The sequence below is a fragment of the Periplaneta americana genome, chromosome 17 (genome assembly GCF_040183065.1).
Source record: "Periplaneta americana isolate PAMFEO1 chromosome 17, P.americana_PAMFEO1_priV1, whole genome shotgun sequence".
NCBI lineage: Eukaryota > Metazoa > Arthropoda > Insecta > Blattodea > Blattidae > Periplaneta > Periplaneta americana.
In genome coordinates this window covers 125,606,444-125,618,746 of record NC_091133.1, presented here as the reverse complement: position 1 = coordinate 125,618,746, position 12,303 = coordinate 125,606,444, and the positions used below count along the sequence as shown (strand labels likewise).

The following is a 12,303-nucleotide window of genomic DNA, read 5'->3' as shown; positions in this document are numbered from 1 at the left end:
GATGTGTTTAACAAATTTCAAGACAAACTTTAAGTAAATGGCAGTTTTATAGACAAAAGTTTGTGGCGTCTAGCGAGGGAATCACGCTGTATTATTACTTTTTGTTGTAGCCTATCCAAAGAATAAGCTGATAAAATCTGTACAAATATATTACTTCCACCCTGTATATGTTACGATACTTATGGCCGGTTTCTTCAAGTATTGTTAGAACATTTAACGAATGTTAAACTCTAAACAGATTGTTAAATATAGTTTTTTCATGTTTTCAACACTAGTTTGTCTGAAGAGATTGTTAAGTTTTTGTTAACTTTAAATGTAGGATTTTAGGCAGTTGACTCATTTGACAAATAGTTAAATATGGCCGATGACACAACAGCTGTTCAAACAGAAGTTGTGAAAATAATGTTTTATGTCTCTCTTTAAGAAATGTTTCGTGAATGACTGATAACATAACATTTAAAAGACGCTTTGGAAAGCTAATATAGGGAACATAATCTTCAAAAGTGAACTGATTATCATATTGGCTGCTTATTTTGATACTGAGCTATTACATCACAATATTGAATATATATAAAATGTGGGATCTCAACGTGACAAGAATTAGGAATGATGATTTATATAGTATGCATGATACTCAATTTGTGACAGTATAGATTTTCAAAACAAGTAGGCCTCAAAATATTACAAGAAATGTAAACCAGATTTGAAATCCTACAAACAGAAACAGACCATTTACTCTAATAAAATTCAGCATCTACTATTTACTCCTGATTCTATGATATCGGCTCTTTTCAACTAACTACAGCCAATGTCAATGTTGTTTCAAAATACACAGTCAATATTATATTATTGGAAAATGTTTCAGCAAAAATGAGAACCTATATGTTAGCATTAGTACTATAACCTTACTTTATAATAAAATTATTTTGTGCGAGATCGTACGTATTTGCTTGTTTTCCGCTCAGAACCAATACGCGGTAAGTGTGAAATACCACATTCAGTATTCCCAACGTAACACACATAACAATTTCCCTCTTCTTACCGCTTAAGCGCGACATTCATTTTACTGCTTTAGACTTTTAACATATTATTTTTAGAGACGTTTAACACAGTAATAATTATAAATTGGAAACTTACCACTGCAATTTCACCTAAATTGCAATGTTAATTATTGTTTTTAAATATTTGCAAAAATTAAGTAAAGTCTATTACTCCACTAAACTTATTGCATTCCTGATACAAGTAACATTAAGGAAGCCGTGAAAAAATTCAACGAGATTCCAGATGCCGATGTTATTACTGCAATATGTTATATAAATAACATTGTTAAAATATTAAAATGAAAAATAAATCATTACATAACCTTACCGTTTGTTTTAAGTTCGCATTTATAGACTGGGGGAAAAAAACAGACGTATATCACGGCTTGCTGGAGTATAGTAAACACAGAAAACATTTTATAGCAACAATGTTGAAAAAAGATATTTTGGGTTTCCGAAGTTGGCGTCATTAAACAGAAACCAACATGGAGATTTCATTGCAACTAATTAGAAATTCGTCTTTCAGGTATGTAATAAACGATCTTCGCACAAAATAATGTACGATACACGAGCGGTATGTTTGTTTTCATGTTCTCGGAAATTAAAAAAGCTCAACTACGTTTCGCATTTTCAATCTTTTCCTCGAACATGAAAACGTCAACATACCGCTCTTGTAACGTATATTACTATTTCAATAGTAGTCTCCTACAACTTTCATTTGTCTTTCTTTATCGATCATGGCCTACTGTACGAGGTTATGATTTTATACACGTTTCATGACTTACTCTACAATACAGAATTTACCAAGTGTTATTGAGTGGTTAAAATAGTGTTAACGAATGTTATAGTTAAGTGTTGGTTGTTTTAAACAAAATGATGTTGAAGAAATGGAAAATACATTAACAAAACGTTAAAAATAAAGACGCTGTTAATTTAACACTAGTTAAGAGAAATTAAACATTTCTTGGAGAAACTGACCATTACGCTATCATAAAGATCTGTTTCTAAATTAAGAAAAAGACACAAAGCACGGGTACACGTATTGAACATGTTCCAGGTCCCGAGCGCCCTCTCGCCTCATGGAGCGCTATGAGAAGCTGGGCAAGCTCGGCGAGGGAAGCTACGGCATGGTGTTCAAGTGCAGGAACCGGGACACGGGGCAGATCGTCGCCATCAAGAAGTTCGTCGAGTCCGAAGACGACCCCCTCATCCGCAAGATCGCCCTCCGAGAGATCCGACTTCTGAAGGCAAGTGTCCCATTACCAACATTACCATTAGTATTACCATTACTATTACTACAGTGTACGGTACAATCACCGTGTCGCAGACTACGGTTCATTTTTACTTTCTAAACTATAAAGTAGGTATCTGCATAGTGCAAATATTTTGTTTTGGTATTTTCGCCGAAAAACACGTCTTCAATATCCCCTCATACAGAAAAAATGGTTTTGCGCTTGTATACAACGATTTCTGTAAACAATTGATCCCATTCTGTTCATTTCCAGTAACTATGAGTCAATTTAACGGAAAATTGTGTGAATAAATTACAATAAGTTTAGTACAATAATAAATTCACCTTCATTTTGTATTTAAAAGTACAATGGCGCTCAACTGAATCACGAGATAATTTTATTTGTAATTTTTACATTATAAATAAACATATAAATGAAACAGGAGAGTTAATATCGCCTGAAAAACATTTTCTTCTTCTTCTTCATTGGCATTTCCCCACTTACGAGTATGTTCGAAGCTTCCACAACAACCGGTCTTCTCAGTCCCCCATTTTTTGTAAATTTCGTTCTAAAAAATTATGCGAATAAATTATAATAAGTTTAGTAAAATAATCAATGAATCTTCATTTTGTAATCAAACGTACAATGGCGCTCAACTTGAATCACAAGATGATTTTCTTTGTAATATTTTATATTATAAATGGCAAACTGATAAATGAAACAGACTAGTTAAGTTAGTATCGTCTGAGAAACATTTTTATTCTTCTTAATTGACATTTTACCCCTTACGGGTATGTTTTATGCTTCCACTCAACCTGTCTTCCCAGTTCCCTATTTGTAAATTTCGTTCTGGAAAATTATGCAAATAAATTACAATAAGTTTAGTAAAATAATCAATAAACCTTTATTTTGTAATCAAATGCACAATGGAGCTCAACTTCAAGAATCACGAGATGATTTTCTTTATAATATTTTATATTATAAACAACAAAATATGAGATGATTTTTTTGTATTTTTTTATATTATAAATAACAAATCACGAGATGATATTCTTTGTAATTTTTTACATTATAAATAACAAATCACGAGATGATATTCTTTGTAATTTTTTTATATTATAAATAACAAATCACGAGATGATATTCTTTGTAATTTTTTATATTATAAATAACAAATCACGAGATGATATTCTTTGTAATTTTTTATATTATAAATAACAAATCACGAGATGATATTCTTTGTAATTTTTATATTATAAATAACAAATCACGAGATGATATTCTTTGTAATTTTTTATATTATAAATAACAAATCACGAGATGATATTCTTTGTAATTTTTTATATTATAAATAACAAATCACGAGATGATATTCTTTGTAATTTTTATATTATAAATAACAAATCACGAGATGATATTCTTTGTAATTTTTTATATTATAAATAACAAATCACGAGATGATATTCTTTGTAATTTTTTATATAATAAATAACAAATCACGAGTTGATACTCTTTGTAATTTTTTATATTATAAATAACAAACAGATAAATGAAACAGACGAGTTAGTATTGCCTGAGAAACATTTTTCTTTTTCTACTTCTTTCTCTTTATTGATATTTTACCCCATAGCAACCGGTCTTCCCAGTCCCCTATTTGTAATTTTCGTTCTGGAGAATTATGCGAAGAAATTACAATAAGTTTAGTAAAATAATCAATTAATCTTTATTTTGTAATCAAACTTTCAATGGCGCTCAACTTCAAGAATCACGAGATGATTATCTTCGCATTTTTTTATATTATAACAAACAGATAAATAAAAATTGTTCTTCTTCATTGGTATTTACCCTCTTTTATGCTTCCACAGCAACCGGTCTTCCCAGTTCCCTATTTGTAAATTTCGTTCATTCCGAACATGATAAAGGAAAAAATTGGGTTTTACTATTATGCAACGCGTAAAATGAACGCAAATATCCAGAGCTGCAGATGCATCTTAGTAAACATCAGTAGCACGCACTACCGCAACACACAAAACAAGGGCCTTCTTTTGCCAAATCAACAAACTCGTCGTTATCTAAGATAACCAATGCGTCCAGGAACCCACAAAATATGGATTTTATTATACCTTTCCGGATATCGATGCGTCCTATCTCTTTAATGTTTTTTTTTACCGTCTGGATTATTGCTTCCTGTCTCATACACTATCTTACAGCACTACTCAATGATAAGCTTGCAGCAAAACTTGCGAATGCCAAGTCTCTGTAAAATGAAGACTGGTGTCAAATATTATTTCTTCAAAATAACTCATTAAAATGGTTTCTAATGCCTTAAATAATTAATATTATACATTATTCTTTTCTTGTCCTTCCTTTTGGCGTTTTGTTCTTATAAGTGACTGCCAGTCGTGTTCTTTGCATTGTATTTATATTCCATGGTATTCGTACATCGCTTCACAGCTGGAATATGGAACATGTAAAAAAATCTTACTAACACTACAAAGTCTTAATTATAGTCACAGTCTAGTTGAAATGTATACAGAAGAGTTTTACAATATACTAGTACAACACAAGGGGTTAGTATCGATAGTTAATACAAAACAGAAATATTCATGCAGTGTTGTTGAATGTCATAAATTCAGCTACAGAATAGAAGGCGTGAGAAATTAGATACCGGTACTTCTTTAATTTGGCCCTAAATAATCTTATGTTTTCAGTTTGATTTTTATATCGATAGGGAGGCTATTAAAAATGTTTACTGCCATATAACGCACTCCTTTTTGATAGCACGATAGACTTGCCGATGGAGTATGAAAGTCATTTTTGACGAGTATTTATGCTAGGAACTGTTGCATTAGTTACAAAGTTTTCACGATTACATACGAGGAAGTTTATTAATGAAAAATATACTGACGAACCATGGGCATTATTTGTAGTTTTCTGAAAATGATCCTACACGATTCCCTGGATTTGGCACCTATCATTATTTTAATTACTCTTTATGTAGTAGCAATATACTGTTGCTATCTGTGGAATTTCCCCAGAATATTATTCCATAACTCATTACCGAGTGGTAGTATGCAAAGTATATTGTTTTTAAGGTATTGATATTTACTTTCTCTTGTATAGATCTAATAGTAAAACATACTGAATTTATTTTGGGGGTAGTTTGGGTCTTGCAGTCACTTCTGCCTCTTGATAGAGAGATGCATAGTGAGTCAGTTGCAATATTTCTAGGTCCGATGACAGGTCTGTCGCGGAAATTGGGTAGATGACATATGGAATTAAGTGACGATGGGTTACAGTATGATGAGGGAAGGGGGTCAAGTTCTTTTACAACAGCTATTATCCAAAAATTCGCTCGGAGAAACTCGGGAAACTCTTGCCTAATAATACAAGTTACATTCAACACGATACATGTGAAAATATAAATTTCAGCGTTACTTCACTATCGTCAAAAGAATATCGTTCAATTTTATTATTTAATATTGAACAATTGACAGACGTAATATAATAAGTAAAAATTATGCATGCTACTAGTGTTGTATATATTTTAATCAGATATGTTCCACAACAGAAACGTTTGGTAATCTCTTCTCTGCACGAAATCGTCTAGCCGAAAGATTTTCTCCGAAAGTAAAAGACATACGTTCAATCTAAGCCACGAATAGAAAACAAGCAACACAGCATGTATAGTTGCATGCCTGTTTTTCATTGGAGGTCAAGGCTGTGGGACATTTCCGTGACTTCTCATCCCTTAGGTTTGGAGTAAATTCATCCACTATTTCAATTAAAATGATACATACATTCCGCTTCGCAAAAGAACAGGCGTTGTTTTCAATATCTATGTATTCTTCTTCCTGTGTTTCGCCCCGAACTTTATCACTTCACTCCAACATCACTGTTAACATGTTGGTTTTTTCCAGTACTGCCAAATGTGGTCCACTTAGAATTTTATTAATTCTGTTAATCTAATAAAACTGAATTCTCATTTCGAGGGCGTATTCATTACTCATTGTGATAGAATGGCGAGAAAGATTAGTAAAAAGAATTCGAAGTTGAGTAAACTGGAATTTTTGCTGAAGGATGGATAGAACGGAGAATTTTTCTCTGTTCTATCCATCCTTCATCATGTGGTAACGCAGAATTACTGCACGGAAATACCATATTTACTTCGGTGCATCATAATAATATGATATGTGATTTAAGACGGTGCTCATTCCGTCGGATCCCGGCCACTTAGTCACTCGTAATGAGTGCACCTCTGTACATACTGTTGGACATTGTGCCACTGTTACATATTCTATGACACAGTACATGAGGGTAGGCCACCAAAGAGAAAACTGAGAGACAGAACTGAAACTGAGGGGATTCGACCCGACATCGAAGCTGGAATCCGGTGTGGCTTAATGGATAAAGCGTCAGCACGTAGAGTCCCGGTACCGGAGAGAATTTTTCTCTGTTCTATCCATCCTTCATCATGTGATAACGCAGAAATCCTGCACGGAAATATCATAAACTTCCGTATATTACTCTTTCGAATTCTGCACACTTCAACACCAAATTACCTTTCGTCTCGTTTCTCTTATCTATACTCTAACCATGACGTAAATACCAGATCACTTATCTGTGGCACGCTAAGTATACCTCTTCATAGAACATCTTGTTATTCATCATCTTTTACAATATCCACCTCGCGTCAATGGAATTCCTTGTCACAAAGTATTAGGGGCTGCAAGACAATAAACACCTTTAAGAACAGCTTAAAAGATAACCTTATTAGCATTTCACTCCAATCATACTGATTTAAACTATCACTGACTACATTGTTACTTTTTTCTTTAGACATCATCCTGATTGTGCTGTATTTTAATTGTCTCGTAATAATCTCTTTCTATTATCTAATATTATTTGAAATATATTAACATTCTATGTATTTTAGTTTAATTCTGCTACACAGTTTATTTCAGTGTTTAATTAATAGTTCATAGTATTTTGTTGTTTAATTTGTAAATAACTTTTGTATACATGTAACTCTCATCTAAATCAAATTGTTCATGCATATGTATATACACTTTTTGCTGGTTGAGTGGAAGAGAAGGCCTTACGGCCTTAACTCTGCCAGCTAAAATAAATCATTATTATTATTATTATTATTATTATTATTATTATTATTATTATATCATAATAATATGGAATTTTTGCGTTATTACATTTTTTAAGCATTCTAAAGTTTTGTATATTCTGTCGAAGTAAATTATATTCAATTAAACATTAACACATTCAATTAAACAGTAACATACAGCGACTCAGTGCCAGTTCTTTAAACTTTCATTCCGACAACCCGGGTTCGATCCCTGCCCTAACGTGATGGAATTTGTGGTGAATAAAGCAGACATAGGTGATTTTCTCGGGATACTCAGTTTCCCCCTTTCATTTCACCAACACTCTCCATCTCTTCAATCTTTACTCCGGGCCCTAGGATGGGACGGCTCACCTGTCAGCGTAGGATTCACGAATATCATTCAATTGCTAGCTGGCGGACTTGAAAAATCATTACAATATAGGGTGCACATGCAACGATATGAATCAAAGTGCATGGACCCAGCACTTATAACCAAAGCAACATGTATACATACCTAATACATACATGGTCGGTTTGATCAACAGAATGTTAAAAATTCCCTAACACGTTGTTACAAAACAACTGTTAAAAAAACTTAACAATACGTTAAGAACCTTGAGTTTCACCAAACTTTATATAAAATGTTGCTATCACTCATGACTCGCGAGAATTACGAACAGAACAGATCTAGAAGGCGGTGTCTGAATCATAATATTTTTTAACGCACTCCGATGTGCTTTTGTCTGGATTCCATTTATTGTATTCCATAGATCTTACATTAGCAATGAAGCTTTAAGATGTGGAACAAGTCAAAATTTTACAATATTACAATTACAATTACAATTTTTACAGTCTTATAATTTTGTAATTTTCTACAATATTTTACAATTTTCTACAAAGATTACCTGGCATTTGCCTTATGGTTGGGGAAAACAGAAGTAACTGAAAAAAAAATGAGCGTGAAATGAACATGAAGAGAGTTATATGCATATTTCTATTGGTATTGTATTCTAACCTCCTTTGTACTGTATTTATTCACCAACTTTCCTGACGACGGTTTTGGACAGTCTGTATCTCCGCAAAAATTCTTCTTCTTCCAACTTTAACGTAATCATTTCGTCGCACAGCACCTCCCCTGACAGAAACATCATTCAAGAGATCCAAATACAGCAATTCTGAGCTAAAAACATTGTTTCCAGTCGCAATTTTATACTGATAACAGTTGTTAAAAGTTTAACAAACAGCAGAGCTGATATTAATTTAACTTCTATTAATTTAACTTCTATTCTATTATTGTTAAGATTAAAATTCGTTGATGCAACAGAATTCTTGATAAATCCAATGTTAACGCAGACTTATGTTTCAACATCCGTTGATGAAACTAGGTAAGAGTCATTAAAATACATATGTACATATCTGCCTGTCTTACATAAGGCATGTGCGCTCTGAGAAATGACACAGTACCGGCCTGTAGTCGCGTTACGCGTTCTCCCCAATCTACCCCCTTGAGTTCTTTCTTCATTTTTTAATTTCCGGATTTATTTTTTTTTTCTTCATTTTTCTTTCTTTCTCCATTTCTTGACTTCCATATTCTCTTTTCCATTATGTTTCCTTCCTTTCTAGATTTTTTATTGCTCTTTTTCTTCTTGTCTTTTTCAATTTCTCCTTTCTGTTTCCATTTCTTGATCGCTGTATTTCTTCGTTCTTTTTTTCACTACCCTTCATTCTCTATTTCCTCAGTTCTCTATTTCTTTTTTGGTGTTTCCTTTGTTACTAAATTTCTTGACTGCTCTCTTTCGTCTTTTCTCACTCATTTTCGCTTTCTTTCTACATTTCGTGATCTCTATTTTTTTTCTTTTTTGGCATTGCCCTTGTTACTTCATTTCCTCATTTCTCTATTCATTCTTTTCCTTTTTAGTGTTTACTTTCTTTCTCCATTTCTTGATTGCTCTATTTTTCTTCTTTCCTCTTTTCATTTTTGCACTCTTTCTACATTTCCTGATTTCTCTAATTATTTTTTTAATCTTTACTTTCTACCTATATATCTTGATTTCTTTATTTCTTATTTTGTTTGTTTTTGCTTACGTTTATTTTATTTATTTCCTTTTCAATTATGTATTTCCTTTTCATACTTTGGTTGAGTGGAAGAGAAGGCCTAACGGCTTTAGCTCTGCCAGAAATAAAACTTTATTATTATTATTATTATTATTATTATTATTATTATTATTATTATTTATGGAGTAGTTTGAATGGCAAAGTATTTCAGAAACTCCGGGCAAAAATTGAGCATGAAACAAGAAGAAAGCCACCGGCGTAGCTCGGTCGGTTAAGGCGCTTGCCTGCAGATCCGGAGTTGCGCTCGGGCGCGGGTTCGGTTCCCGCTTGGGCTGATTACCTGGTTGGGTTTTTTCCGAGGTTTTCCCCAACCATAAGGCAAATGTCAGGTAATCTATGGCGAATCCTCGGCCTCATCTCGCCAAATATCTCGCGATCACCAAATACATCGACGCTAAATAACCTCGTAGTTGATACAGCGTCGTTAAACAACCAAATAAAAAAAATAAAATAAAAAAAAAAAGAAGAATTTCAGTTGATGAACTTAAACGAGTGACAACATATTCTCGCGATATCAAGCTTATATACGACACTTTCATCATCTACTGTAAGGTTTCAATGGGATCTGAAAAGGAAAGGTTATGGAATGCACTTCACTATTCCATACAACCCGGGACACAAATTATAAACCAATACAAACTTCACGCAGACAATCGAAGGAGGTCAGTGGGTCGAAGCTATATGCTTTTGATAAATTTATAATGACAAAACAAACTGAAATTTTTAATAATTTCATGCACTTTTCTTTGTTGTACTTTCAAAGCGTAGGTAACAAAAGCAGCCACCAATAGTCGAGTCAGCAGATCGATATAGAGCTCCGTGCTTTATCTGCACGTGGTCACGCTAGGCATTAAGGCACTGGCCGCAATTCGGTCTGCCTAACCCGCTATTAAACAAAGATAGCGGGGCGCAAAGTGAGTACTGTACTTGTATACAAACACGGGAGTAGTAATCAAAACTGGAACTTGGCTCATTCAATTATCATTCTTGTGGAGGTTATAAAACCAAAATCAGATGATCTCTAGTCAAATTATCAACATGATGCAAGAGAACAAAAGACAACACAAACAAGAAAGGAGGGACATGTACATCCAGTTGCCAAGTAAAGGAGATACATTTCCACATTCTACTGAGTTTCTGCTTACAAAGTTTACTTGTTTATACCTAAGATTTATGAGCCACATAGACAGAACAGGGTAATATTACTGAATGTCAGTGTATTAACATTGTACACCATCACTTTTACTATATGATGAATGGATAGAACAAAGAAAAATTCTCTCCGGCACCGGGAATCGAACTCGGGTTTTCAGCTCTACATACTGACGCTTTATCCACTAAGCCACACCGGATTCCAGTTCCTATGCCGGATCGAATCCCCTCAGTTTAAGTTCTACCTCTCAGTTTTTCCTTTGGTGGCCTACTCTCATGTACTGTGTCACACAATATGTGACAGTGGCACAATGTTCAAATAATAATAATAATACTTACTTACTTACTTACAAATGGCTTTTAAGGAACCCGAAGGTTCATTGCCGCCCTCACATAAGCCCGCCAGCGGTCCCTATCCTATGCAAGATTAATCCAGTCTCTATCATCATACCCCACATCCCTCAAATCCATTTTAATATTATCCTCCCATCTACGTCTCGGCCTCCCTAAAGGTCTTTTTCCCTCCGGTCTCCCAACTAACACTCTATATGCATTTCTGGATTCGCCCATACGTGCTGCATGGCCTGCCCATCTCAAACGTCTCGATTTTATGTTCCTAATTATGTCAGGTGAAGAATACAATGCGTGCAGTTCTGTGTTGTGTAACTTTCTCCATTCTCCTGTAACTTCATCCCTCTTAGCCCCAAATATTTTCCTTAGCACCTTATTCTCAAACACCCTGAACCTATGTTCCTCTCTCAGAGTGAGAGTCCAAGTTTCACAACCATACAGAAGAACCGGTAATATAACTGTTTTATAAATTCTAACTTTCAGATTTTTGGACAGCAGACTGGATGATAAGAGCTTCTCAACCGAATAATAACACGCATTTCCCATATTTATTCCGCGTTTAATTTCCTCCCGAGTGTCATTTATATTTGTTACTGTTGCTCCAAGATATTTGAATTTTTCCACCTCTTCGAAGGATAAATCTACAATTTTTATATTTCCATTTCGTACAATATTCTGGTCACGAGACATAATCATATACTTTGTCTTTTCGGGATTTACTTCCAAACCGATCGCTCTACTTGCTTCAAGTAAAATTTCCGTGTTTTCCCTAATCGTTTGTGTATTTTCTCCTAACATATTCACGTCATCCGCATAGACAAGAAGCTGATGTAACCCGTTCAATTCCAAACCCTGCCTGTTATCCTGAACTTTCCTAATGGCATATTCTAGAGCGAAGTTAAAAAGTAAAGGAATAATAATAATAATAATAATAATAATAATAATAATGACAGTAATACGTATAGTAAATACAAAAACTACTATGATATTGTTTTCATTCCCTGAATTTCAAAGTATGTCATACTAGTGTTTAATCAGCATAAATGTTATTCATGTAATAGAACTACTTTCACTACATTTCAAAACTCACGATTAACTTTAAAACTTTAAGCAATGGAAACATTTCGAAAACAAATTTGAAATCACCGCGATGATTTCTGTGAGAATCCGTAGTTCTAACAAAAAAAAGTTTAGTCACTCTGCATACGCAAGTCCGTCAGGAGAAAATACTCCTTTGTTTAACTCGCCATAACGCGGAAACTAGTGAAGATTTTGAATAGCAACCACTTTTAAA

At 33.8% G+C, this 12,303-nt stretch overlaps 1 protein-coding gene across 2 annotated transcripts in view; it reads left to right on the top strand.

Annotated features, from left to right (window-relative positions):
* Positions 1-12,303, top strand: part of LOC138693296 (cyclin-dependent kinase-like 1) — a 112,359-nt gene that overhangs the window by 71,642 nt on the left and 28,414 nt on the right. For both annotated transcript variants that reach the window (XM_069817161.1, XM_069817160.1), the window contains one exon: positions 2,098-2,287. In XM_069817161.1, the coding sequence (XP_069673262.1) occupies positions 2,098-2,287 (190 nt within the window). The remainder of the gene's footprint in view (positions 1-2,097; positions 2,288-12,303) is intronic.